The sequence below is a fragment of the Panulirus ornatus genome, chromosome 19 (genome assembly GCF_036320965.1).
Source record: "Panulirus ornatus isolate Po-2019 chromosome 19, ASM3632096v1, whole genome shotgun sequence".
NCBI lineage: Eukaryota > Metazoa > Arthropoda > Malacostraca > Decapoda > Palinuridae > Panulirus > Panulirus ornatus.
Window position 1 is genome coordinate 63,562,541 of NC_092242.1, and position 27,886 is coordinate 63,590,426.

General features: G+C 40.5%; 1 protein-coding gene across 2 annotated transcripts; it reads left to right on the forward strand.

The window, feature by feature from the left end:
- The first annotated feature begins 734 nt into the window (after positions 1–734).
- Positions 735–27,261, forward strand: LOC139755588 (NPC intracellular cholesterol transporter 2 homolog a-like). Of its 2 annotated transcripts, none has more exons than XM_071674107.1 (4): positions 735–870; positions 20,766–20,882; positions 23,395–23,570; positions 25,349–27,261. In XM_071674107.1, the coding sequence occupies exons 1-4, from the start codon at positions 792–794 to the stop codon at positions 25,433–25,435; spliced, it is 459 nt and encodes a 152-aa protein (XP_071530208.1). In that variant the 5' UTR covers positions 735–791; the 3' UTR covers positions 25,436–27,261. The 2 variants fall into 2 exon arrangements, with proteins under 2 accessions (XP_071530208.1, XP_071530210.1); XM_071674109.1 differs by lacking the exon at positions 735–870 and adding an exon at positions 6,305–6,460.
- Positions 27,262–27,886: the final 625 nt, after the last annotated feature.

The window sequence follows — 27,886 nt, forward strand, 5'->3', positions numbered from 1 at the left end:
CAGAGCGGTTAGTTGCCTGTACCGTTTCAATTACCAAGAAAAAAATATTACACACTATATATATATATATATAGCGAGAGGAAGACCCATTTTACCTTATGAAATTGCCCAGTCATCATAGCATTGTTCCTACGATGAGTGTCAGGTTTGGGCGGCTCTCTCGAAGGTGAACCACACTACTCCGTTTTCATTCGCTTAGCTCTAGGTTCAGGCTGGAAGTACACTGGAAGTTCTTAATTCTACGACTTTACCCTTATATCATCTCTCTGTTCTGCATTCAATTCCGACGTTTGATGGACTGTTCTATCTTTTACGCTATGACCAATCCGTCTAATCCTAATAATGAAAACGAAAGAAGTACCCACGAACTTTATATTCTTTTCTAACATTCATCATTATGAATACAACAAGATCTCCACACATGCACATTTCACCATAAACAGGAAATAAGGTTATAATGAGAACTTGCAACTGTCCATATTTACATCTGCCTTGACCACTTTTTCATCTAGTGAAAGAATCACTGTTGACTTCACTGTGCTTCATTTGTTTCGTAGTGCTCACCTTAAAGGATATACATACCCTCAGTATTCTACCTTTATTACACTTAAGACTGCTTCACGCTTTAATCTCGTACGCTAAACTTTTTACCTGCTCACTATTCTAACCACAATCTTACATGAATACATGGAATGGTGTATACGAGGTAACTGGCAACTCGAGCTGAGCATCATATAAATACCGCGTCTCGCGAAAATCTTTCAGAACGTTCTTTAACCACACGTTGCAGAATGAAGGTGTGTCTGGCTTTGATCCTGCTGGCTTCTGCTGCAGCTACATCGGCAGCTGATCTGAAAGTCCAATCGTGCGGTGAGTCCAAGTTAACGTTTTGAGAATAACCTACATACAACCACAAGACCCTTTTAAAAATGGGGCTGCTGATGCATCAAGGATACACTCCACGCAGGAGCAGGGATATATGATGGCCTCCTTTGGAGCGAAGTTCCTGGGCGAGTTTGTACTCCTTTCCGTTCAGTGACTATGACAAAGCCTCGCTAGTGACTTTTCGCTCGCGGTATAATCCCTTATATACGGAGTCCGATAATATATATATATATATATATATATATATATATATATATATATATATATATATATATATATATATATATATTCTCCCCTATCCCTGAGGATAGAGGAGAAATGATACTTCCCACGTATTCTCCGCGTGTCGTATGCGACTAAAGGGGGCGGGAGCGGGGGCTGAAAACCCCCTCCCCATCCTTGTCTTTAAATTTCTAAAAGGGGAAACGGAAGGAGTCAGGTGGGAAGTGCTCATCCTTCTCGAAGGCTCAGACTGGGGTATCTGAATGTGTGTGGATGTAACCAAGATGAGAAGAAAGGAGAGATAGGTAGTATTTTGAGGAAAGAAACCTGGATGTTCTGGCTCTGAGTGAAACGAAGCTCAAGGGAAGAGAGGAAGGGTGGTTTAGGAAAGTCTTTGAAGTAAAATCAGGGGTTGGTGAGAGGAGAAGAGCTAAGGAGTAGCAATACTCCTGAAGCAGGAGTTGTGGGAGTATGTGATAGAGTGTAATTCTAGATTGATTTGGGTAAAACTGAAAGTGGATGGAGAGAGATTGGTGATTACTGGTGCCTATGCACCTGATCATGAGAAGAAAGATCATGAGAGGCAAATGTTTTGGCAAGAGTTGAGTGAGTGTATTAGCAGCTTTGATGTACAAGACCGGATTATAGTGATGGGTGATTTAAATGCGAAGGTGAGTAATGTGGCAATTGAAGGTGTAATTGGTATACATGGGGGGTTCAGTTTTGAGTGGAAATGGGAAGAGCGTGTAGATTTGTGTGCTGAAAAAAGACTGGTGATTGGGAATAACTGGTATAAAAAGAGAGATATACATAAGTATACGTACGTGAGTAGGAGAGATGGTCAAAAGGCATTATTGGACTACGTGTTAATTGATAGGCGTGTAAAAGAGAGACTTTTGGGTGTTAATGTGATGAGAGGGGGCAGCTGGAAGGATGTATGATCACTATCTCGTGGAGGCGGTGAAGATTTGTAGAGGCTTTCAGAAAAGAAGAGAGAATGATGAGAAGAAGAGAGTGGTGAGAGTAAAAGAACTTGGAAAGGAAACTTGTACAAGGAAGTACCAGGAGAGATTGAGTGTAGAATGGCAAAAGGTGAAGGCAATTGACGTGAGGGGAGTGGGTGAAGAATGGGATGTATTTAGGGAAAGAGTGATGGCTTGCGAAAAAGATGCATGTGGTATGAGAAAGATGGGAGGTGGGCAGATTAGAAAGGGTAGTGAGTGGTGGGATGAAGAAGTAAGATTGTTAGTGAAAGAGAAAAGAGAGGCGTCTGGACGATATTTGCAGGAAAGTAATGCGAATACAGTCTCGTCGAAGAATTCATTACAGAGGAGACCATGTCCCTGCGACTGGAAGTAGTGCAGTCTTTGAGCTGCAAGAGCCTTAGGAAGCTTGTCTTGTGTAACGCCAGTATCTATAGATAATAGACAGAGGTCCAGGTGCAATTAAAAATCAAAGTAAACACGAAGTAAAGATATGATGAACATTATACAAGCTTAAGAGGCGGGGCAACGCTAGCGTAACACTCTCCCGTAACACATAAATAGTAATCATAATACACAACCATGACTGCACAGGTATACCGATGGTGCCACTGTAATGGAATAGGCTAATAATCACCATTCACGCATCTGGATCCGTGAAATGCATGCCTTGATGGAATACAATATTTAGCCGGAGTTTGGTGGCTTTCACGTCCCAGTCGCCACCAAATGGCAAACAGTAATACGTGCTGAATAAAAATCTTCCGGTAGTTCATGGCGCAATTGTGCAGTGTTACCAATTCTTTGTTTACGGTTTTCCTCGCGACGTTGGCCCATCGCCCGTCATGAGGTGAAATGCACAAGTACGGAGTCACAAACTAGACAGGGATAAAGTATTATTATAATACAATATCTCTGCTGATCCTGTTGAATGTAACACCGATATGTTTGTGTTTTTTATGGTTCCGGAAAAGTAATGGAGCTCGCCTTCAGCCAGATGACGTAATATTGCTCCGTACGTGGCCAGCTAATAAATGAAATAGAAGGGTCTTAAGCCCCTCACTTGGATAGCTAATTATATATATATATATATATATATATATATATATATATATATATATATATATATATACATATATATATATATATATATATATACACGTTCCTATATTTTGAGAAAATATGGAAATATGGGCCTTCGAAAGAATAGCAGGCTCCTCAATGTGCAGCTACTACCAAATTTCTAACGCGTGAGGTTATCACTGTGCTGTACCAAGGGCAGCTGCTTGTCCAGAGATTGACATTAAAGACATCATATTTCCCCATATTATCACCCTCGCTAACGATCACAACCATAACTATCTTATGGATACTCCTGCAATGTTGATGCAGTGAAGGACGTAATCGCTACGTCTGGCTTGAGGTATTTACACAATAATGTCTACAAAACCACAAAGGGCATTCCCATCCTGCGTTCACAAGGTGGCAGGAGCCACCGGTTGTGATTCTAAGTCGCATCCAGCATCAGTTGTGTGGTCTACGTGATAGAATACTCTAGGATGAGCGTGTTGTGTTGATATGCAAGAGATGTGGTGGCTGGCCGGTGTGCTGACGGAGGGCGGAGAGGGGGGGAGGAGTGTGGTGGAGGTATACATTCCAAAGGCTCCGTGTACAGTGATGTCTCGGCTCGCAAGGCTACTGTGAGGATGGTGCGGGTTACATGCCAGTACACCACCGTATATCATAAGATGAATCCACACTAAAACTTATTCACTATGATGAGAGGGGCTACTACCTGTGTTGTAGTATGGATCAGGAGGCCCTGGGATTAAATAATTACCCCCACCCCTCTGGGAGTGTAGGGGGTCTTTTCTCATTATCAGGGACCTCCCCAAGCTATCGGGCCCTAGGGCCATTGGCTTCTGGAACATTCAGCCTATCTCACATCCTGAAAGATTACTATGATATCACAACTCAAAGAATATAAGAAAATGGCAACCATTACTGAGAGATTTTTTGTGGTTCGAAAGGGTGAAACCCAGTATTCTTCGCCTCCGGTTAGCAACACCCATAAGGTCAAGAGGTGTTCTTGCAAAGGTCAAGACGCCACCACATTGCTCATTTGATATGCGCTGTGACAGCTTTAGGGTCTAACTCACAGACTTTCGGACCCCCTGACTCTCCAAGGACCAACACAAAATTTCGAAGTTATTTTTGTTGTTTCTATTAATTTACATTTTAGAGGTCTGAAAAGTTGGCAGTGTTCGTCAGAACATCAACATGATGTTCTCCCTCTCTTGTGCTTGGTTAACAGTCATATGCATGATGAAAACGCGTAATGAGGGCGTAATTATTATAGTAATTTTGTCATTCTTTTTTCTTCCTGGCGCTTTGTCTCTTGCAGGTGAAGGGTGACCGCGCTCTTCCTGTTAGTCAACAGAATCATCGGTGTAAGGCTGGTATGTCTGTGGGCTCTGTTGTGTCTTGTCTGGTCCAATGCATCTCTGTTAGGGGTCACGCGGGATGCATTTTTTCCTTCGATACCTGTCAAACCTGACTTATGTTAGACGTCTTCCCTGCTAGTTTTCTCAACTCTTGTCGATCTCCACTTCAGATTCTAACGGTGTTGGCTTTTGTTATTCTGGATTACGGATCTGCAGGTTCGTGACAGCTTTTAGTTCATTTCCCTGCCTCTAAACCAGTTTTGTTCCAGTTTATAACATTCAGCCATAATCATCGTAATTTTTTTGCCCTCTCCTTGCAAACACTGCATCCATTTCTACTATTCTAGTTTGGAGCGGCAGACTCCAGTTTTACTATGTAGATATTCGCCATTTCTATGTCTGATAGACCCTAATCATTCTTGAGATTTATGATCCATCTTGTTAAGTTTTCGCCTTTGGTCTATTTAGATAGGCCTCAATACTGTTCTATGAGCCTTGGTCTGAGTTGCTTCTTCCAAACTTGCCTAATTGACGAGAGATCGGCAAAAACCCTCCGTTGCGTCCACCTACCCCACTGCTTATATGCACACTTGTAGTAAGTTTTAAGAAATTTTCAGTGGTGGGGCAACATAAGGTAAAAAGGGGCTCATCCCCCCCCCCCCCCCCCACAAAAAAAGAGCCCAATTTACACTACAGTCAGTGTGCATATTTTCCTTTCAGTGGTGGGTGAAGCCGTAGAGAACGCTAAGGTAAATGCTCCACCACTTGATAAGGTTTATCCTCCCATTCGACTAATGATTACTTCAAACCGACATAAACAAGCAATTCAGATTCATAAACGGGCCGAAATTCCGTGGTAATCAAATGGTGCTATGAATTGCAAAATGAAGGTGAGCACACACAGAAGTTGACAAGTGGTCAAAATCTGGACACGACAACATCCCTGGCGAACTATGACAACTGACCAGGCAAGATTCCCTGAAGACGATCGTATAAGGTATATAAGGATGATTAACTACAGTCATTACAGGGTTATACAAAGTTCCTATTGACGTTGATTCACAAGACTCTTCTCCTATGATCTTAATCATTTGATTCAGACATCTAAGAAAATGATCAAACAAACCCCATGTTTGACATATACAGAACACTACAAATCTGCTACTATATTGATTTGTTGACTTCAAATATTCATTAATTTCAAAATGATTTTTCACTACCACTTTTAGTGACAAATTACATAGCTTTCTAATATCGACTTTGGCAACTTTCACGCCATGGAAAGTTTAAGTACTAAAGAAATATGATCTACTATGTGCGCTGTACTCATCAATTTAGCAAGATGAAAAAAAAAATGCGTGCAAACATTATCAATAAGTCTTGATTACATGAAAGTGATCAGAGAAAAATGCAAAATTTTTGTTCTCTAGTTGAAAGGAAGAGAAGTATTTGGCATCTCTGCTTATCCCCAATCTTGGGGAGGGGCATTCCCTGGTCGATATTAGGTATTCCGTATTAATCCCACCACTCACATTCCCATGAGAACAAATTACGAATTTTCACTACAGGACTCATTCTTTTTTTTTTTTTTAATAACATACCTTTCATGAACGTAGAATAAAGATATACTTTATTTTCCCTTCGGTAAAAGTTTTCAAATCCAGAATTGAGCTTAAAGTACTCAAATCCTAGCCGAACATATAAGAAGCATTCTTTGTTATATATAGCGCATGTTCACTTTATTTCCGAGAACGCAATAGGGAAGGTCTAGAGTTGTTCTGTCTGGCAACTCAACCAGTGGATGATCTCACCACATTTACCGGGTTGGCGACCAGTTCACCGCTACACGCTCAACGATGAGGTACCTTGTGCTTTTGCTGGCCATCAGTGCTGTGGTTTATGGCGGCAGTAAAGTTAGGAACTGCGGTAAGTTCAGTCTATTCAATAGCTTTCTGTCGTTTGTCTTTTTGTAACGAAAAAATCGGCATATGATCACCAAGTAATCATTTTGCTTTTTTCACAGACAATCGCTGATGTGAAAGATGACATTGTTTGTATAGATGTGAGTACAAAATGGGCATATGAGCAAATTGTGGCTATAACGACCTACAGACCAGGCACAGGTGACTTGGTGTTAAGGCTTGAGTGCAAAGAATTGTGTGAGGATCTGTGACTTTTTGTTAAGAGTCTGAAAAGAATAGTGTGAGAATCTGTTGTAGCTGTACAGTATGGGGAGAGTTCTACATAATGGGGTCTCATTTTAGTCCATCTGTGCGTCCTCTTTTGTCAGCACACCTATAGACGGAAAATTAATTTTCCTCCATGATACCTATCATAACTTAAGCCGATGTTGCTTTGGAAACTGAGAATTGCATGTATCGTCTTTGGCACTATAGGTGTTGAATTTGGGAAAGCCCATTTCTGGCTTCTCCGTCAGAAGACTTGGATTCCCGCGGAGGTTATGCTTAGCTGATCATGCCGCTGACACCGAGGGGTTTGGTTTACGCTGTCAGGAGCCAGCCACATCCGGTGTGGCAAGGGTTGCGGGTCACACGTGTTAGGTCAGCGTATCTGTTATCTTGGTGGGCTGGTTGTGCATCGCTCTTGATGCGGGATTTTACCTCCAGAGTTTTTGCCAAGATGACATTAGTGTAACAGCGAGGGATAATTAGACTCCGGGCTTCATCCAGTATATTCAGTGAGAAAAAATTTAACTTACAGTACGTGTATCGGTCGACATAAACTGGTTGTACCAGCAACTGGCGATTCAGAGGGAGCAACATAATGTTTGCTTCCAAACTAAATCTTGGTGTATCCATGCATGGACTACGTTCTGTTCCATGAGGGCATATTACATGTAGTCACCGTGAATATCCACAGCATTGCAATGACGAACTTAGTCGATGAGCGAGTCCCGTATACTCTTGCCCTCGAGAGACCGTGATGAAAGTATTGGAGGCATCGGTTCAGGCAGAGTGAATACCCTCGAGCGACCTACAAAAGCTTGTGGGTGTAGTGGGTCTGTTGGACAGACAGTCTTGCGTTTACTTCAACCTAAGATCGTCTTTGTAATCTTGGGTTTATCGGATAGGAATATCTGAGTACGTGGAATTTCCCTGCAAACCCAGCCATTAACTGAACCTGATTCAGGTCTTTGGGTTAGTTGACTTGGATGGTGAAGGACTGGTCTGAGGGAGGTGGAATATATTTTGAGGTACTCTGAAGGTGAAAGATCGGACGGTTACCGGGAGACAACGTTATAGGAAATGAGTTCGGGTTTTTTTTTTTTTTTTTGTCTTAGTAACCTGATCTGGGAAGCGAGTTGTAAATTAAGACCGCACATTTTCCTCGGTTAGTTTGCTGTATCCCCATATTTATAGAACTGTTCACTGTCCACGTCACTGATGTGTTAGAAAACTTATAGGTTGAGGTCTGGTCACCCATCATTCCCTTTAAGGTAGACTTAATATAAAAGCTCCTACCCTTTCCCTGTAATTCCTGTTTTTTTTTTGTTTTTTTTGTCGCCCTCCTCTGAACCTTCTCTATTACCTCTTTGTATTGAGTACTAATGTTTAAGTGATAATGGCGTATCAGTCTTGAAATCCTAGTCTCGAAGCTTAGATCCGGGTGTGTCAAGCTGGCTTGGATACACGTTGTTATATTCTAAACATGAGACAATTAGCATGTAAATCTAATACCGCAGAAGCATGTTTGTTTGAGGGTTTTTAAGAGGGTCTAGTGTCGGGGGCATAGGGCGCAGTCTGTGACTTGTGATGGTCAGTCAGCAAACGTGAGGGTGAGCGAGCTTGAAAAAACGAGCAATTATTTTAAGTCAGAGGACAGTCTCTCAGTGAGTCTCGAACAGGTCTCTATTGGGGCTAACGTTCCTCTTCCAGCTCTACGGCGTGAAAGATATTCTATTACATCCTACGAACATTGCGTGTTCACGACGGCATGTTTTTGTTTTCAGTGGAACTCGCTGGGATGCCGTTAACTTGGTGGAAATCAAACTTAAAGTTGTTTTGAAAGAAACCTGTCAAAAAGTAACAATAGTGGAACACTAATATAGTCATCCATCCTCTTGCATGCTATCTCCACATACCTGAGCTCTTTAAAAAAAAATTGTTCTACATTACTCTATCGACATAGTCAGCTACAAGTTCATCAGTCATGCGTTCATCATTCATCATAATCATCAATACACACTGTAATGCACTTTTAAGATCACCGAGACATTCATCCATCTGCATGATCGGTCATCTGTACTCTTGATGTGGATGTCACATGACGAGGGGGTGGTGGGGGGTGAAGTTGAGGACAGGATGTGGGTGTAGGTTGTCGCAAGCGGCGTCCTCTGTTGGGGTAACAGGGACACACACACACACACGGACTGTTGGCGCAGTTCACGCTAGCGCGGTCCCTCGTCTCCTCTGACTCCTCGCTCAAGTGTTGTCTAGCATCGTTACTCATGCTGGTCTTATTCAACCCTGACCCAATGCATCATCCACGCTGCTGCTTAGTCACTCGTGAACAAACCGCTCTCGTAATCAGGCAAATAGGAAAGGGCGCTTGAAAGTGAAATGGTTCTCCGAATTAGGTGGCATTTATTTTCATGTTTCCCATGGAGGCACCTTTCTTGGTATTTAGTTACCACACTGCATGTTCACCGTCACCTTTGTGAAGTGGACTATATATATATATATATATATATATATATATATATATATATATAGAGAGAGAGAGAGAGAGAGAGAGAGAGAGAGGTGGGGGGAGGGGGTGTTTCGTGCAGCAACACCCTTGAGCGCTGATGTCTGTCATGTCTTTATTTTCCACTGAAACTGACAAGGCATTTTTATGTTTTCTTGGTATCTCGCGCTAGTTTAGTAAGTCCACGAACAGCATTTCACGACCAGTCCAATAGTAAGAGGTGTGTTTTGCTGATTCGTGTACGTATGAATTTGTTTCCGGAAAATGACATACACGTAAATACAATTAATTGCTTCACTTGATATGGACAGGGTTCTTTCAAACATGTTCTGCGACGTAAGAAGTCGATCTTTTCAACGCTTAAGAGCAACCTATATTCAGATCGAGATAACCATAAATAGTTATTGTATATATATAGTTACGAACCTGCGTGTTCGTTGTGTCTGTGTTGTAGAAAGTTGTATGTTATAGGTAAGCCGCGTGGAATCCGCGGCCGCTCCCACCACGCCCCCTGGGATTTCGCACCCCCACGCCTAATGGTCATTAAGGCCGCGCCTGTCCCATCTGCCTGATAATTATTCCTCTGGTAGCGTTGTCAAGTGACCCGGGGTCATCCACGTGGTCATGCCTGGGAAAGGTCACCCCCCACTCCGTCCTCATTGTGTCAAGAGATGCAGGGCTGGTCCTTTTCTTAAACAGGCTGAAACAGCCTTGGTTAGAATATAAACAGTAAAATCACAAATCGTATGTAAATGAATTATGGAGAGCAGTAGTAGACGTTAGTTTATTTCGTGTGTGACCGCAAAACGGAGGAATTGGGGGAGTGAGTGAGTGTGTACTGGTAGGGAGTGGGGTGGTAAGTGTACTGGTAGGTGGATTAGTGTGTGGTGGTGCACAGGGAGATGGATGAGTGTATAGTGGTAGGCAGGGAAGTGGGTGGATGAATGTGTCGGGATAGGGAGGGAGGTGGTGATTGTGTAGGGGTAAGCATGGGGTAGGCGAGTGTGTAGGCGTATACTGGGAAACGAGCGAGTGTGTAGTGGCAGGAGGGAGGTGGTTAAGTATGTAGGGGTTTGTAGGGGTAGTCAGGAATGTGGGTGAATTTGCATGGGTTAGGCAAGGCGGTGGATAATTAGTGGTAGGCATGAATGTGCGTTAGTGTGCAGTGGTAAGAAGTTAGGTGGTTAAGTGTACACAAGTCGGCAAGGAGATGGGTGAGTGAATGGGGGTGTTGTGCACTGGACCTGATGATAGTCATTCGAGGGTTACGTAACGCTCACACAGCTGCCATGTGACCATGTACAGACTTCATTCCCCCTCTCCCCCCCACCCTCTCAATAACCACATGGCGCTTCCATGCTGACAAGGAAGGTGTCCTTGTAACTGCGCAATGTACCTACGTAACTGTAGAATGAACCTTAGTAACACAGCTTAGTATATAGTAAATCCGGAGAATTGGCTGAGTGTGCCTTTTAACAAGTTTAACGCCGTAATACTCTGGAAGGCGCTGCGTCATATGCATCTTATCGCGTCGTAACAGGGAGGACTTCCCCGCCTTTTGAAATGCAATTTTTGCTCTTCCTCTAAAACTCTGTAAATTTCCTCCTCATTTTCACAATCAAGCTTTGTAGTAGCTAGTCTTGTACTGCATTTACGGTGTGGCTCCGGTGAGGACTTTGTCCGTGACTAGTAATATTTTTCCCTTCATATGTCCATTACTCATAATGTATATTTACACATCTATAAAATGTTCACAGTGCTCATAGGGTGAAGTGGGCGACTGAGTACGTTTGTCTTGATTTTGAGGTATAAATTTGTATTTACCAGCGTTTATGCATGTCAAATCAGTCGTTTGTTGCAAGCGGATGGAGGAGTTAAATCTCCGTAATAAAACAGTATGAATGGTCCGCGATGAAATTCCCAGGGTACAATGTGTTCCCACTGAGGTCGGCTTTGTTTAGAGGCGACACACTGCTGGTAGTTTTTGAGTTCAAATCTCGTGAATAACTATCAACTCTGTCTTTACTCATGCGATTGTTTAACCAAGTATTATCCGTTTTGCCGAATGCTTCTTTTAAAAGATCACGAAATGGCAAACTTCCGTTGATGTGGCCACATGATAAATTTTTTAAAGTTTTTCGACGTTTGATAATGGTTCTTAAGCGCAAAATGATACGTTCTGCATCTCGGAAGTGGCTATTTTTATGGTGAGTCCTTGTACTGTTCCTACGACTGTTGGTAGGTGATTAAGTTTACAGAATGTAACAAAAACGGATAAATTAGCGTCAAGCTGCTGCTTAAAGTCGTATAAATAATGGTATTGTGACGAGAAGTTACGAAGTTATCAATTGCAGTTAACTAAACGGCAAAAATTGCTGCATCTCGTTGCTAGTGCAAGGAAGCAAGCCGTGAATGTGTTCGCGTAATAATCGTTGGAGAAAGTTCAGGATTTGAACCAAGGATTTTAAATGCGAAAGTAATTTTGCCTCGTCCTGGATGGTAATACCGTCACGTTGACTCGGGCTAGTCAAGGCTGACATTTTGTTCTTCAATTCTTCGTGATTCGTCTTTAGGACCATTTTACAGTAGTTCGAAAGATGACCAGAAAGCTCCAACGGATCAGTCTTCCCAATACAAAAGAAGTGTCACCAAGATAGTATCCGTGCCCTTCACACGCGAATATTCTGATCCTTCCGATCAAGTTCTTGTTGCACTTCAGTGATACCTCTGATCCTGTAGAGCAGGTTTTTGCCCCTCACTTGACTGGCGCTTCTTCTGGTCCTTTAGAGAATGTTTTTGCCCCACGAGTGACGCAAGTGAGGGTAATGTTATCTTAAGTGATCGACACTTCCGCACATCCTTCTACTTATTCATCATGACCGACAGACACTTTTGGTCCTTAGCAACTTCCCTTAAGCAATGTAAAAAAAAAAGATCGTGATTCAGACGTACATGTTAAAGACAGCCTTGAAACGTGTGCAAACTGAAAGGATTCTGTTAATCATGCGCAATATGAAATCTTGCAGACCTTATTCGTATGATTTATGGCTTAGACACGTAATGGCATAAAGGAAGTGATAGATTTATTGCCATAAATCAAGATATGTTTGAGCAGTACTTCCTTACCTGAGTGTTACAATCCGCCTGGGCTTTATTTTATGATAGAAAAGCCATACAGAGGCAATTAATTATTTCAAACTTGACATAAGTTTTCTATCCACAGACCTCTCCAAAACTCTACTTGGTGACCATAGGTGTTTCTGTTCCCATGTATTTAATTACCGTGTCAGAGCGAATTATGTAAAAAGTACTAAAACATTGGAAAAGTATAGAAATTCTATAGTATACTTCAGATGAGAGTTCGTTAGTCATACAATCAAATGGGAGAATTATAAAGAGGTTTCGACGGAGGACATTCTTGAGTTAATTCATTTGATTTCTAATGGAGAATCGGCCATTACTGTTTCTAAAAAGTGGTTGGTGGATTGAGAAAGATTGAGAACCACTGTATTAGAGTAACAGTAGCTATTAGAGAGTAACAATGCCCTTTCATAGTAACTATAAAGATAATGCCTTATAACAAGATAGCCTAGTATGTATAAATAATACCCTAGCCTGTTACAAAGATTGGGAACCAGTTTATCATAGTATAGTAACAACAGGTGAGATGGTAACAATAGCCTTGTAATCATAGATATAATACCATAAATCAAGATAGCCTAGATAGTAACAATACCTCGTGCGGTAAGTGTAGTTAAAGCAATAAACACAATGTAACGAGTTAACAGCAAGGGGTTTCGGTTCATCTTATATTGTGTTATGTAAGATTCATTTAAGATTGTAGGCAGACTTTGCTAACAGTTATGTTAAGGTGTAAATGTGAGTGGTAAGCCGTAGTGAGCATGACATGCATGAGTGTTGTATGGTTTGCGTAACACTACTAAGGTATTGCGTAAGTACAATAGTGAAGCTTATTTAATTTATCCACAGGGTTGTCCACATTCAGAACCTGTTTAAATTGAGGATCGCAGAAACTTGCATATATTACATGCTTTTTACATATTCACCTTCGCAGAACCAAACGACCTGAATATTTTTTTGCACTTAACAGGTATTAGTAGAGGCCTACCATATGACTAGGGAAGACGATGTGATCACCTATAAGAAGTGTACAGTAGAAAATATACTTTATAATATTAATGATTTATGTATTAGTCGAACTTTTAATTCCTCGGAAGGAGAGGAAGACCACCTTTGCCATGGGGAAAATAGTGGAGAGTACTGGAGGTAGAGAAATGGAAGAATAAGTGGAATGGTGTCTGCGAGGGAGGCACGGAAGGACAGGGATAAGTGGATATTATATTGCCTTGGCCACTCCTTCGTGGGAGTTCCGGGTGGGAATGGGCGTCAGAGATACTGATAGACAGATGGACCGTGAAATTACCTTCGACTCGATTCAAAGGATTGTTTTCAATACAAAATAAGGACTCCAGAAAGAGTGAACTGTGAGCTGCTCATTTATAGTATTACTGAGATTATGCAGTAATACTTACGTGAGTATATTCACACGCAGTAGGCAGACACCGCCAAACACTAGTAGTGAGATAACAGGACGCCTCACAATACCATATAAACATCAGGACTGCTTCAGGTCAGTTGAGCCTGGAGCCTTGGACGGCCCGAATACGGTATTGCCAACTCACATATGTCGCTAGAGTCATCTTACGACAAAAAACTAATACATTGCTTAGACAGCGAAAGTGCATGTATATTAAACAAGCTAAACCATACTTATTGAAATGATTGCTTAGTATAGGCACTGTGAGTGTGGCAAGTTTAGAATCTTAAGTAGTAAAAACTATATCTTACGCCGAATGCGACGGCGATCGCTTTGAAAGCACTGAGGTCATAGTGCGGGAGATCTCTACTGATTGTTCGAGTCTCCCGCTTGATGCGAGAGACATGGTATTCAGGGTTTGTCGTTTAAGAAGCTTACTAGTATTTCGGGGAAACTGAATAATTTGGCTAACGGGTAAATATTGACAAGGATGCGTTCAAAAGTTTTCGAGAATGACACAACCTTGTAGGAAGAATGATAGAATTAAGTAAATGGTACCAATAGTTATGAATCATATACCGTGGATAATGAATATCCGTAAAAATACAAAAGACTGATGGGCACAAGATACCGAAGAAAAGCAACAGGACTGATATGAAAATGTACTTTTACAAGAGCAATGTATTGGACCGTTGGGACTGTTTTAACAACAAAGGTAATAATATGCTGTGAATATGAGTTGTTAAGAGTATGAGTTAAGTTTATGTGAGATGGAGTAATTAGGTAAAGACATGAGCAGCGTGGATAAATTCCTACCGTAACTACACACACACACACACACACGCTATCAAACTAAAAATGATAAAAGTTATGTGTATATATGTTAAGCCCACCCTCAAGTCGCAAAGTTAGGGCGGTGTTCGTTTACTTAAAATGATAGTTTGGTGACAGGCCATGTTTCTGTGGGTACCTTGTGTAAATAACGCAAGGTATCAGTGCATGAATTATAGGTCTACGCAAAATATGAAAACTGATGAGGAAAGTGACTGGTGTTTTAGACGTTAGGCAATTCTTTAGGGTTATACATGCCTCGAAGGTCTACCAAGTATTGCCAGATCGCATGAGTTGCCATGCGAGACTCGCGCGGTCACCTTACAAAATTTCATCATTATTGCCAAGACTGACGATAGTCGTAGGCAACTGAGCTGTTACGCGTTAATCACAAACCGGTACCATACAATAAGAAATTGCACTGTGATTACGCAGGAGTCGTGGTGAAATGATCTTTCGTAAATAGCACACCACCTTACGTGACGTTTCATTTCAAGACAGTCATGGTGAAGCCATGTAACAGTTTCACCAACATGTCGCTCGACAAGGATGGCGAGACCTTACTCTTGAAGATACAAAGGAATTCAAGCAACAACATAACTATTGTGTCCTTTCGAGGCTGTTTGTGATACGTCGATTAAGACTTTTCATACCCTCGTACTTTCATGTCAACCACTCTATTACTGTAACTATTCATCATTCAATATTCATCCAAGTGCATAATATATAAAGCATAGTTTTTACTCGGGACATTCAACTGTATCTACCTTTCTCTCTATATGTACCTCCCATGTGTTCATCCAAAATGTGGAAATATCCAACCCACCTTGAATTTAGCTCTATTTTGAACTGTTTAGTAGTATCTGTAATTTGACATCTGTAATATGTAATATCTGTAATACCTCAACTATGTAGTTTGTTAAATGGCTGCCTGAATCCAATAAACCGTTATTCATTTATTTGATTTAAATGTTTGAGTCTTTCGAACGTTAGTCAATCCTCTACCATCTTCATTAGAAGTATCCCTAGCAGCTGTCAGAATTCTCACCGTATCTGTTCATCTCTACCGTGGTCTACTTTTGTGATTTCGACTACGCTACGTGATTTAACTAGCTTATCACACATCTGCAATGAGTTCTGGGGATAAAATCCCTTGAGAATTTCACTTGTGTGCCTTTCTAATGACATCTTTACACCACATAACCTTCTGGCATTATTAGAAGGAATTTCAATTCTTTTCCCATTGATCAGTCACGGTTTTATTATTTATTTGGCCAGACGCTTAAGTAAAAACTAAAGAAAAGGAGCAGGGTGGCCTTAAGGATGGAGTGGTGTTTATTACCCTCCACGGGAAGAGTTAGCTCTCACTGAACACGAAGGTTGAAATGAAGGAAGTTAGTATTTGACAAACAGCTTGAATTAGATTTCTACTTTCGTGATTGGGTTAGAACAGACCTGGCTCGCCTAACAATACTTTGTATGACCGCATATCCTACTGCTAACAGGTTTAGGTCATGTGGTTATATTAGTAGTTTGTAACCATAGTAGGTGAAACCTATAGGACGCAACCCGTTTCGGGTAGGCATACATTTAAGGCGGTGGATAATGTTCATTACATTTAACCCTGGGCATACAAAGGACCTATAAGACGATCGGGATGATCTATCTTAACCGAACAAATCTTGACTTTATAACAGTATGGGGGGAATCCTGATCGCGCTATGGTAGCTGAAAAATAGGAAAGTATTACAGTGCTTTCGTCACCAGACCTCTCGACGCAAGTGTAGTGTCTGATAAATGCTCACGCTTACCACATCTCGACACGTTTTCTGTGGCTATTTTGCCAAGCGTTTGTAATTCCGCCTTTTTCTCACCTTGAACACACGTCTACATTAATCCCACCACACTACGTGCACATACTCTACACTCAGGCTTCTACACCATGGCTCACGTGAGTTGTTAACCAGCAGAAGTGGACAAGATACGGGTGGAACAACCAGTTATTAGAATAACACATTACCGTTTTTGTCGCCGTATATCATTTGATTACGAGGACTAAGCTTCTGCATTGTGTCTGAGTACGCTTAAGGCATTTTGTAGTCATTTCATTTGAGTACCGGTTCAACCTTGAATGTAGAAATCGGTATCATATTTCCTCACAGCCAACTGCGCTCCCAGGCTTCCCTCAGCAGCAGGTGGGGTGAGAGAGAGCGTTGTACCGTACCCGAAGCCCTACCACTTCCCTGGAGGCTCGCTTCACCATGGAAAGCTCCTTTTTACAAATTTCACCTACCTTACTTTCCAAATGTTTTTTTTTTTGTTATTCATGCTTTATGGCATTGTTTATTTGTGATATTTTCGTACTCTTGATATCTTCTGCATATCACAACAAAAAAGTGATGTCGATGCACCGTATGACCCATGAGACTTGGATGAAATGTTGCCTCAGTCCTGGAGATCTACCTCTCAACTGAAATGGCCTCTGTCCGCATCATGACATCTCATTGCCGTTATTTATCTATTACATTTCCTTAATGATTACTATCTTTGTCTTGTGTGTACGTTTCTTAGCTTATTTATATGCTTATAGCATTGTTTGGTGACAGCACAGTTTATATATATATATATATATATATATATATATATATATATATATATATATATATATATATATATATATTGCATTACAACTTTAATCCTGCATCCTCAGTCGTTGCTCCAGCACTTCCCGTGTTTACAGTGTAAACACCAGGAAACGCCATACGTTCCAGGTACACAATCTGGTGGACACGCCGTTGCATCATTTGTTCATTGCTTTCCTAACATCACCCTCCCCCATTCTACCTCTTCCCCCTACCCCCAACCATTCCCCATGTACAATCTCCTTTAAGTGTTGACATCAGTATTACGACAATAGGGCTTTACTGTAGTCATTTAGTCTCATTAGTCAAGCTGTTGCGACTGTTCTTATCCTTGTTACAGCTATCAGTGCATTTATTTAAGGGTCTTATTAGCTCTACATTTTCTATGTGCATCGTAAAGGGCCATAATTTTACAGGTATTGGGGTTTAGTTGTGAATGAGCGAGTTAGTGTGAGCATGTGACAAACCAAGGGTATGACAAAGGACCTGAGGTGTGGTCACACGAGGCCAATCCAAGGCATTATTGAGTGGACACACACACATACACACATACCCGAGTCGTGTAGCGGTTAGCGTTGCTTGCAGTCACGCACGCACGCTCCGCCTGTGATCAAACCCGCATAGGTTCGAATCCTAGTTCTGGGAGCCGATCCACAGTCCACCCAGCTGGTCGATGAAATGGGTACCTCACATAGGCTAGGGTGTGTGTGTGTGTGTGTGTGTGTGTGTGTCCATACGAGTAAAGACATGGTACACATATAAAGATTAAGATGGGCAACACGAATGCAAAACTACCTATTAAAAAACAAATGGTAATCACAATTGCAAGGATAGAACAACCGGACGTACTTTTATAGTATGGGCAGTATATGAATGGAATAATCCGAAAGATGTAGTGAATGTGAACAGCATGTAAAAGTTAAAAAAGTTGTATGATGAAGTACGTGAGATGGAATCCTACGACTGATTTGATTTGTGCTGATATCGCCGATAATTTTGTTACCATACTTGTACCTTGAGAGGTAACGCAAAAGCACAAGAGATCGCTGGGCCTTTATCATATCCCATTGGACAGATTTTCATTCCATTAATTGTTTAAAATTGGTTTATTACATAAGCCGACTGGGAAAACTACCATTGCAGTACAGATCTGCTTAAGTCTTGCACGCCTTTGTGTTCGCACAATACACATTCACAGTAACCCTTAAACAGGTTAACGTTCGCTCACTGATAGGCACACTCGCCTAACGTGTTAAGTAGAATAAAGATGAAGCACAGAAAGAGCTTTGTGGTGGCAACAATGACTTGACTGCCGCCCTGGGCCGTCATGGTCCCGTTAGACCACACTTTTCTGCTGGCCAGCCTGCTTCTACCATTCTGCTCTCTCCTCAAGTGTCTTCTAGAGCCTCCACATTTGTCATATATACAAAAGTATTTTTTTTTTTATGAAAGAACGAACAGGCTGGCTATATTATGTTAAATAGAACGCTTTCATACCGTTAAGCGGTTGCTTAATGTTGAGGGAAGATTTCCCAATGTGTAGGAATACTTTACCAAGCACTTTAGGAAAGTTTTCTTTTCAAATGAATTAGGTAGCCGTTGCTTTTCCTTTAAAAGTCTGGATACATGGTTTCATGGTGTTAATCATTGGTTATTCATGTATTTAGAATGACGATAATCAGACCATGTCCTTGCAGGTGGATGACAGCGCTCTTTCCTTGCTGAATCATATTTCGTAGGCATCAGTTTTCAAACTTGCCAGTTATAGAAGCTGCATTGATGCACAATATGTTGTGATTAGATATTCCTAGCTACACTGGATATACCCAAAGTGGTGGTCAGCAAGTCGCTATGGCAAAGCGTTCCCCTCCACTCCATAGGTGCTGTAAAAGTTGCCTGTGCCATGGTTACCATTCCGGGTCCCCTCTTCAAATGGGGATCTCAAAAGAGACTGGCGATCATGCTGAGGAGATTCAACAACTAGCTGGGATTTATATGCCACGGACGGTTAGAAATACTGTTACTGGCAACCTTGCGGATTCTGACGGAGGTTGAGGACCAACCCCCTTCCTGACTGATGCAAGTTAGTTTCCTAAACACAAACAGCCAGTTCTTTAAGGAACAAAAATTTAGTCATTCGACCTAGGTTCACTGGGAAGACAGTTATTGTTACAAAATATCCAGGTACGGATATGGCCACCCAGGTTGGACACCTTCTCAAAGGAAAGCATTTCAGTTTATTACGTGAAGATGAGATGAAGGCGAATGTACCATTATAGTTAGTTCCTAATAACAAGCCCCTCACCTGGGCAAGAAGAAATGGTGGGTAAAGGAAAAGTTATAGCTCGCTGGGAGGGACACTTATAGAAGCTCCAGATTCCTGGCAGTTTACCCTGCAAGGTGAAATACTACATCGGGAGAATTGTCAAGGCATTGTGACAACCGCCCGGTTTGGTTTCTGCATTGCAAGCCATGACTCGGCTTATGCAAACTGAAGATAGTTGACTGGGAAAGGTTTCTCAGGTGTCCAAACTTTGGAGGGACTCTCAATGCTTGGTCGCTTGCATATCCTAGGAGGCCGTGATGGGGAACATTGAGTAGACCACCATCAGCACTTTCACCAGGGAAATGACGCCTATGTCAGTCAGGGTACATAGCTTCTCTTACTTAATAAGACTTTCTTTTATTATGGGGGAATACCTGACAAGACACAACTGAAGGACTGTGATTTGGTGAGCTGCAAACTGAAGGCTCTGCATAAGGGTAGTGATGTGGCGACTTGCAAGATGATGATAGTATTGTGTAGTATTGTGGTGAGCTGTAAACTGAAGACAGCAGAATGATAGTAGTGACTTTGTATTGCTGTTGCACCCATCTCAAAAGCACACAGGTACAGACATACATGACAGCCTGGCTACCCAACTTGTGACACTGGGAACTTACATCTAAGAGCGAGTTGTAATCCTGGAGCCCCAACAGCTCACTTTTACAGATATCTCTGTGGTGGCTAATTGTTGCAATAGAGAATTTCAGTGCATGTGTTGATATGCCAGTTTTTCAATCGGTGTTCTCTTGAACTCGAGGGTTCTATAAGTATCCTTCAAAGATACCACAAAATTCTGTAACATAAAAAGGTGAAACTCGCATAAGCCCAGTACAATTGTTCATACTTTATAAATTGAGCTCTCTTAACTTGATTTTGGCTAATATTTACCACAAAATTGCTTATGAAGCTATGAGTGTGCTTGAGAAAGAAAGGAAAGAATGAATGAAGATCAGGCATTCAGAAAATTACATATTAAACACTTACATTGTTCGACAATTACAGAATGATTGGAAATCTGTAAATTTGGTTTCATTTTTAGAATGTACAATGTTATTTGTCTTAGTTGTAGTGAATAGTTATGCACATAATTTGAGGCAGCAAAAAATAACTGACAATATTTTTCATACATTGCTTTTTTTGGTATACTGATAATCTTTTTTATTTCAGGTAGCTCAGCCACAGTAAATGTGAATGGCATCAAGATCACAGGCTGTGATAAGAATCCACGCAACTGTATCTTCAAGAAGGGCCAAAATGCCAACATGTCACTTCCCTTCACATCAAGTAAGAGTAGTGCCTTGTACCCCATGGTGGGGAGGATGAAGCTGAGAAAATATTTCACACCAGCTACCAAGAGCATCTCCAGTTTCATCTTTTGCTTCTCCTTTTCCTTTCCACTTCTGACACATCTTCATTGTCTACCTCTTCTCATTGATTCAACCTATAAGTTCAAACCATTGCAGCACACCCACTTTAGGTCTGTCAACCACACTCTACTTATTACCACATCTCTCTCTTACCCTTTTATGACTTAATCAAATAACTTCACACCATATATTGCCCTCAAACATTTCATTTCCAACACGTATATATTTTTTTCTAAGTTGAAGGTTCCAGTCACAGACAAAAGTCCACATCAAGGCCAGGCCTTAATTGAAATACAGAGAATTATGAAATGGAAAAAGAAAAGACAAGGGAAAATATTCACAAATTTTTGAGAAAGTGAATGACGTCTTTGGAAATGTGGCAGATCATTGTTTCTAGGAAAGACCTGAGAAGGTAGATTGTTCCAAAGTTTTGACGTGTAGGGAAAGAAGCAGTTATCAAAACAGCCCACCCTTGAGTTGCCGATGGCCTCACAATCATGTGATGCAGCAGTTTGCTGAGTATTGAGTGGTCTAGCTAGTGGTGGGGGCACACAAGCAGCCAGCTATCAGGAGAAAAAACCAAAGTAATATCTATAGAAGAGGGAAATTGAACCAACATTATGGCATAGGGCAAGGGGGTCAAGTTTGGAAGTTAGCCTGGGACAGTTTATGAGTCCAACCTCTTTCGACTTGACTCTGTCAAGTAACGATACAGAGCTAGAACCAACTCAAATGTGAGAGCAGTACTCCATACAAGGATGAATCAGTCCCACATATAAACAGAGAAACTGTTCAGAAGAGAGGTTTCATCATCTAAACAGGACACCCAGTTTCTTGGGGACAGAATTAGCTATTCCTGTAATGTGGGGTTTTCAAGAAAGAGGTGATGTTACAGTAATAACAAGTATGTCCATTGAGTCAAGAGGTGGAATCATAGAACCATTAAAGGAGAGATGAGAGTTGTGAGGAGTTTTGAATAGAGAGATGGCAAGAAATTGGGTCTTGGAGGCATTAAAATTGTCAAGATTTTGTGTACCCCACTGAGACATCCTGTCCGTCTGAGTTTATTAAGGAAGCTGTGTCAAGACTCGATGCAGATCGAGTGAAAGAAAAGGGAGCAGAATTGAAGATTATGGTTGAATGCAGTGTTGAGTTCTTAGCATATGAGTGCATTTGATTATTTGTGGAGGAGAGGAAATCGTTGAAAAAAAAAAGTGTTGGGGACAAGACAGAACCTTGAGGGACACCACTGTTGATGGAGAAAAGGGGGGAAGCCAATCCATTAACAACCACAGAGATAGATTGCCTGGAGAGGAAACTAGATATGAAGGAGCAAAGTGAGGGAAGGAAGCCAAAAGAGGGGAGCTTAGTGATGAGCCCTTGACACCACATCCTGTCAAAAGCTTTGGATATAACGAGGGCACCCACATATGGCTCCCCAAGATCTTTCAGGGATAATGACCAGACATTAGTAAGATAGGGAAGACTATCACCATTGGATCTTGCCTTACAGAAGCCATACTGGTGATCAGAGAGAAGACTGTGATTCTCAAGGTGTTTAAGGATATGGGAGTTGAGGAGGGATTCAATAACATTGGAAATGGTAGATGTCAGAGCAATAGGATGATAGTTAGATGGGTCAGGATGGTCGCCCTTCTTAGGGATGGGATATGTCAAAGCATGTTTCCAAGAAGAAGGAAAGATTTTGGTTTTTAAACAGAAATGGAACAGACGAGCAAGCACAGGCGCAAGTTCAGAGGTACACTCTTTCAGTACACAGGGATGGATGCCATGAGGACTGTAAGCCTTGCTTGTGTCCAGAGAAAGAATCGCTTTTCAGATAGTCTGAAGAGATTATGGAAGAGGCATAGGATTAGTAAGAGAAGCATCATGGGGTAAAGGAATGTTAGTCATCCAAGGTGGAGTTAGAGGAGAAACTGATACCAAAGAGAGTTGCTTTGTCAATGGGAGAGACAGCCATAGTACTGTCAGAATGGAAAAGTGAGGGAAAGTTAAAGCAACTGAAGTTGTTAGAGACACCCTTAGCTAAAGACCAGAAAGCCCTATCTGTGGATGATGAGAGGTTATCGCACTTCCTTTGAATAAAGGAATGCTTTGCCTCATGGATAATGTCCACAGTGTGGGTTTTCATTTGTGAGTGGAATAAAAAAAAAAAAAGATATTCACATGGCCTTGAAAACCAGCAGTCTTGATATTTTTTGACCATAAGTATGTTAGAATATTTGTAACAAGGTTTTATATTTTTCTTTGGTAACTGTAAAATGAGTGTGAACCTTAGAGGAAATTTAGTGAATGTCCTAAAGCACAGTATTTTGAATTTAGGTATATTACAAATTTGATTGTCGAGACCAACAGTGAATGCTTCCTTAAGTCGGGTTCAGTTTCAGTAACCACTTTTTTTCCCTTAGGCACCCAAATACAAGCTGTTCATGCCAAGGTGTCAGGTCATCTGGGGCCTCTTACAGTACCCTTTTCACTGCCCCAGCCCAATGCTTGCATCAACTCTGGATTAGTCTGTCCACTTCAGGCAGATCAACCCAATGTCTATGTAGCATCACTCCCAGTTAAAAGAATTTATCCCTCTGTAAGTAAAGTATGTTTTTTGTTATAGCTATAGAATTTCATAAGCAAGACATTTCTTTCCAAAAGTTATTCTAGAGTATTATCAGCTCGATTCCATTTTCATTCATCTTTTTATGAACTTCAACTCCTTGCCCATTTATACAAGGCTGATCAAATTTCTTATGCCTCCTTGTATCCATCATGCTAAAGCAAATGTAGCTATTCAAATTACATTACTATGTTCCTCAGTTATTTGCTTACATATTTCTCAGGTTACATTTCCACACTTCATTTTATTTTGTGTATAGTTACTCCTGGTCCAGTTACTCTGGTCCAATTTCTATGAAAAAGTTCTGGAGTTACCCAGAACCTTTCTATAGGTCCTTGCAGCTCAAGGCAGCACTACTTCCAATAGCAGGGGAATGTAGATGCTTTTGGAGTGATACATTCTTTGACAAGACAGAACTTCCAATGATACTGCCTTGCCAAGTTGACTTTTCACTCGTGGTGTAATCTTGAGCATGCAGAGTCCCATAAAACCCATTTCCACCTTAACACACAAAATGCTTCCACTATGTACAAACATTTGTAATTCCCATGGTATCCTTGTAACCAACATAACCTGTGCCTTATGTTGTACATGGCTATACCACAGACCCTTCCATGATTTCCCCCAGCTGCTTCATATGCCCTGGTTTAGCATTTCACCCCCTGTACAGTCACTCCAACACACACTATCCCATGTATGCCTTCCACTCTGCTGAATGTTTACACCCCAAGCATTCAAAATCTCTCCCACTCCATCCTTCCATCTTGACTTTGATCCTCACTTCTTCCCTGCTCCACTTCTGACATGTATCCACTTTGTCAACCTCTCCTTACTCATTCATTCCATATTTGCATATCATTTCTCTTCAGCTTTCTCATCCACACACTTTTTTATTACTATACCACTCTCTTATCATTTTATTACCTACTCAATCAGGCCACCTTGCACCACATAATGTCCTCATACATTTCATATCCAACACATCCACCCTCCTGCACATCATGTATAGACTATGCCTAGTGTTCCTACAACATTACTGGGACTACTGTACCTTCAAACATACCCATTTTGCCTTTCCAGACAAAGATCTCTCTTTCCACACATTCCTCAAAGTTGCTAGAACACACACACACACCCATTACTCATTTGTGCTTTCATAGTTCATTTGCTGCCATGTCTGCTCCTAGGTATCTATAATAATTCACTTCCTCCAGATTTTCTCTTCAAAGTCACAGCCAAAAAACCTGTTCCACTGCTCGGTTAAACTTGTGAACCTTGCTTCTATTCACATTTACTCTAAACCTTCTCCTTATGCAGTTTTCTCTCTCAAGTCTGCTTCCAGTGCTGTGTCATTAGCCAATAAAAGCAAATGACTTGCTTCCTAGGCCCCCTCAACCCCTACAGACTGCATACTGGCCCCCTTTCTGAGACCACTGCATTTATATCCCTCATCACCTCATCCATAAACAAAGTAAACAGCCATGGTGACATCATAAACCCCTGTCACAGACCAACCTTCACCAAGAACTTCTCACTTTCCTCCCTTCCTACTTGGACACATACACTCTTGATAAAATACACGATACATATGAAAATGAAAAAATATTTGCCCATTAATTGGAAATGTGCATATTTTTACATAGGTGATCATTTCTGTATAATTTTTTCATTATTACAAAGACAGTTTAATTAAAGTCTTGTTCTTCTATTCTTTGGTTGTCTGTCATGGATAACATTATATCTGTTCACAGGTACGGGTAATTGTGCAATGGGAGCTATTGGATGAACATGACAATAAGTTGGTTTGTATAAAGTTTCCAGTTCAGCTGCAAAATTAAGTAGTATTAGTTGTACTTTATTTATTTATAGTTTCACTTCTTGATATGAATCTTAAATACAAACTAAAAATGGAGATGAATGAATATTTGTGAAATCATTGCAAAATCACATGACTAGGACTTAATATTTATTATAGTATGGTGGCTAGCAATTAAATCATATGATCGGCTTCTGTGTGAAAAATTATTTCGTAATATTTCTTGACTTGGTGGGGATTACCTACATACATTATTTGCTCTATATATAAAACATGCAGGAAAAAATGCAATGTTGTGAAGCAGTAATTGGAGTCTTCTAAACAAATTTCTCTTCCTGGAAACATTCAAGAGATACTATGCATTAAACCCCACATTTACCATTCTTTATAGATTTAAAGTTGATGTTTCCAGATACTTAAACTTAGCTTTCTTGGTTTCCATTGGGTATGTTGATATTCTGTTTCCAGTGTACATTTTGTAATGAAGTTTACGGGCACCATCTCGGTTATTTAAAAATATAATTAATCTTGTTTTGCAATGATAGTGTCATGCATGGAGGACATGGTAAGACTGAAGGATCATGATTTGTTGTAATTTTTTTTCATTATTGTTCAGCAAGATGGGGGGCTTTGAAGATGGTGGAAAATATGGGGTTCATTAATACAAAAATGGGTAAAACAATTTGTCAAAATCATAAAATGACTTCCCCAAGCATCTGAGGTATATCATACTTTTAATGTTATGGCCTTTTGTTTACAAGTAGTGCTTCCTATCACATGGTGAAACATGTTCACTGGGACTGGCTGTGTGTGCCAGAATATGAATGAATGGAAGGAAATGTAAACGCTGCACAAAAATTCTGCATGTACACATGTAAACACAGGTTAGATATTTTCCTAATAACATTAAAAGTTAGATCGTGTCTGGTAGGGGAAGATGGGTGGGTAAGATAGTTATAACTTCTTTAGATTTCTAGGAGTGTTTCACCTACTTTTATATTAATTATCCCCATATTTCCATAATCTTTATTGCAAGAAAGAAAAAAATTTAGTCTCACTCCCTTGGTCTAAATTACCTTTGGTAAAATTAATGAGAATAAAATGTGGTGGTGCTGAGCAATAGAATTATTTTCTTCCCCTTCCATATTCTACTTTGGTGGTGCCTTTGAACTTCATAACTACCATAATTTTTTCTAGTGTTTATCATTCTTTCATTATATATACTGGATTAAAGGCAAGTGATTGGATGTAGAATCATTTTATACCTTTTGTTCATTATACATTTCACCATATCAAAAAGTCAGAAGCAGAAGTCTGAAACATTTGTTAATCAGTGCTGTTTGTTGAATTAGCTCTCACCTAGAGTGAGGATGTGTCTTTTTCATTTTTGAGATGAAAATTAGCCAAATGTGTATAGAATTAGTCTTGAGTTAGTGAAGAAAAGATTGTACATGAGAAAAACTTAAAATTGCTAGGGGAAATTTAATTGAAGTCTATGATACTATAGAGATGTAGAATACCTGAAGTGTGAAATGCCCTTATGTGATAAAACCTCAAATGAGTTTCTTTGAAACACGCACAAAAAATGGGTAAAATGTTGTTGATCTGTGAGTTAAATGGATAGTTTCATAATTCTATGTAAAAGAAAGCTCGTGCTTGCAGTATTTGCATATCACATATTGACTACAAATATTGTGAAATGTTTTCAATAAATAAATCTTGCTTTACTGTTCAGTCACTTTGGCTGCTATTGTAATAGTACTTAAGAATATAATGAATTAATACCAGCATATCTTTGATTTATTGGTGCTTTGTATTTTTCATTGTCCATAAATTGAAGCTTCTGAAGGATTTATTTGTACCCTTGATACTACTGTTGATGGCATGTGGAAACTTGTAAAAATTACATAAAGTAATATGAAAGTGGCTGGGGTATGGCCTCTGTCACCTTTAAAAGCTTAACCTTGGGAGAATAGGTATTTCTCTTTCTCCACTGTTAGATCTCTTTCTTGCTCATAGTCACATACAAACATGACTTATAATGTGCAACATTTTCTCTTACTCCACACTGTCCTTCAAGTAATTATATTTCCTCTATGAATTTTGCTATTCCTTACTTTTCATGCTTCAGTTTTCTCCGTGTAGACCTGAGAAGGCAAACCATATTCTTTCATATTTGGTTTCTTAATGCAAACAAGCAGTGCCTGAACTGTGATGAAGTACATATTGCTAAACTGACAATTGCAATCAAAAGAAAAATAATTTTTTTGTGAATATTTGTTTTCATTATTTTATTTGTATTGTGGGGCATGGATGTGAAAAGGGAGCTGTGGTTTCGGTGCATTATACCTGACAGCTAGAGACTGAGTGTGAACGAATGTGGCCTTTGTTGTCTTTTCCTAGCAATACCTTGCGTGCGTGCTGGGGGAGGGGGTTGCCATACATGTGTGGCGGGGTGGCGACGGGAATGAAT

Bases quoted from the DNA above. Each gene is read 5' to 3' on its own strand.
- LOC139755588 (XM_071674107.1), top strand. From the start codon at position 792: ATGAAGGTGTGTCTGGCTTTGATCCTGCTGGCTTCTGCTGCAGCTACA. The intron at 20,883-23,394 runs GTAAGAGTAGTG...TTTTTCCCTTAG, and splicing joins GTCACTTCCCTTCACATCAA to GCACCCAAATACAAGCTGTT. The intron at 23,571-25,348 runs GTAAGTAAAGTA...ATCTGTTCACAG, and splicing joins TTAAAAGAATTTATCCCTCT to GTACGGGTAATTGTGCAATG.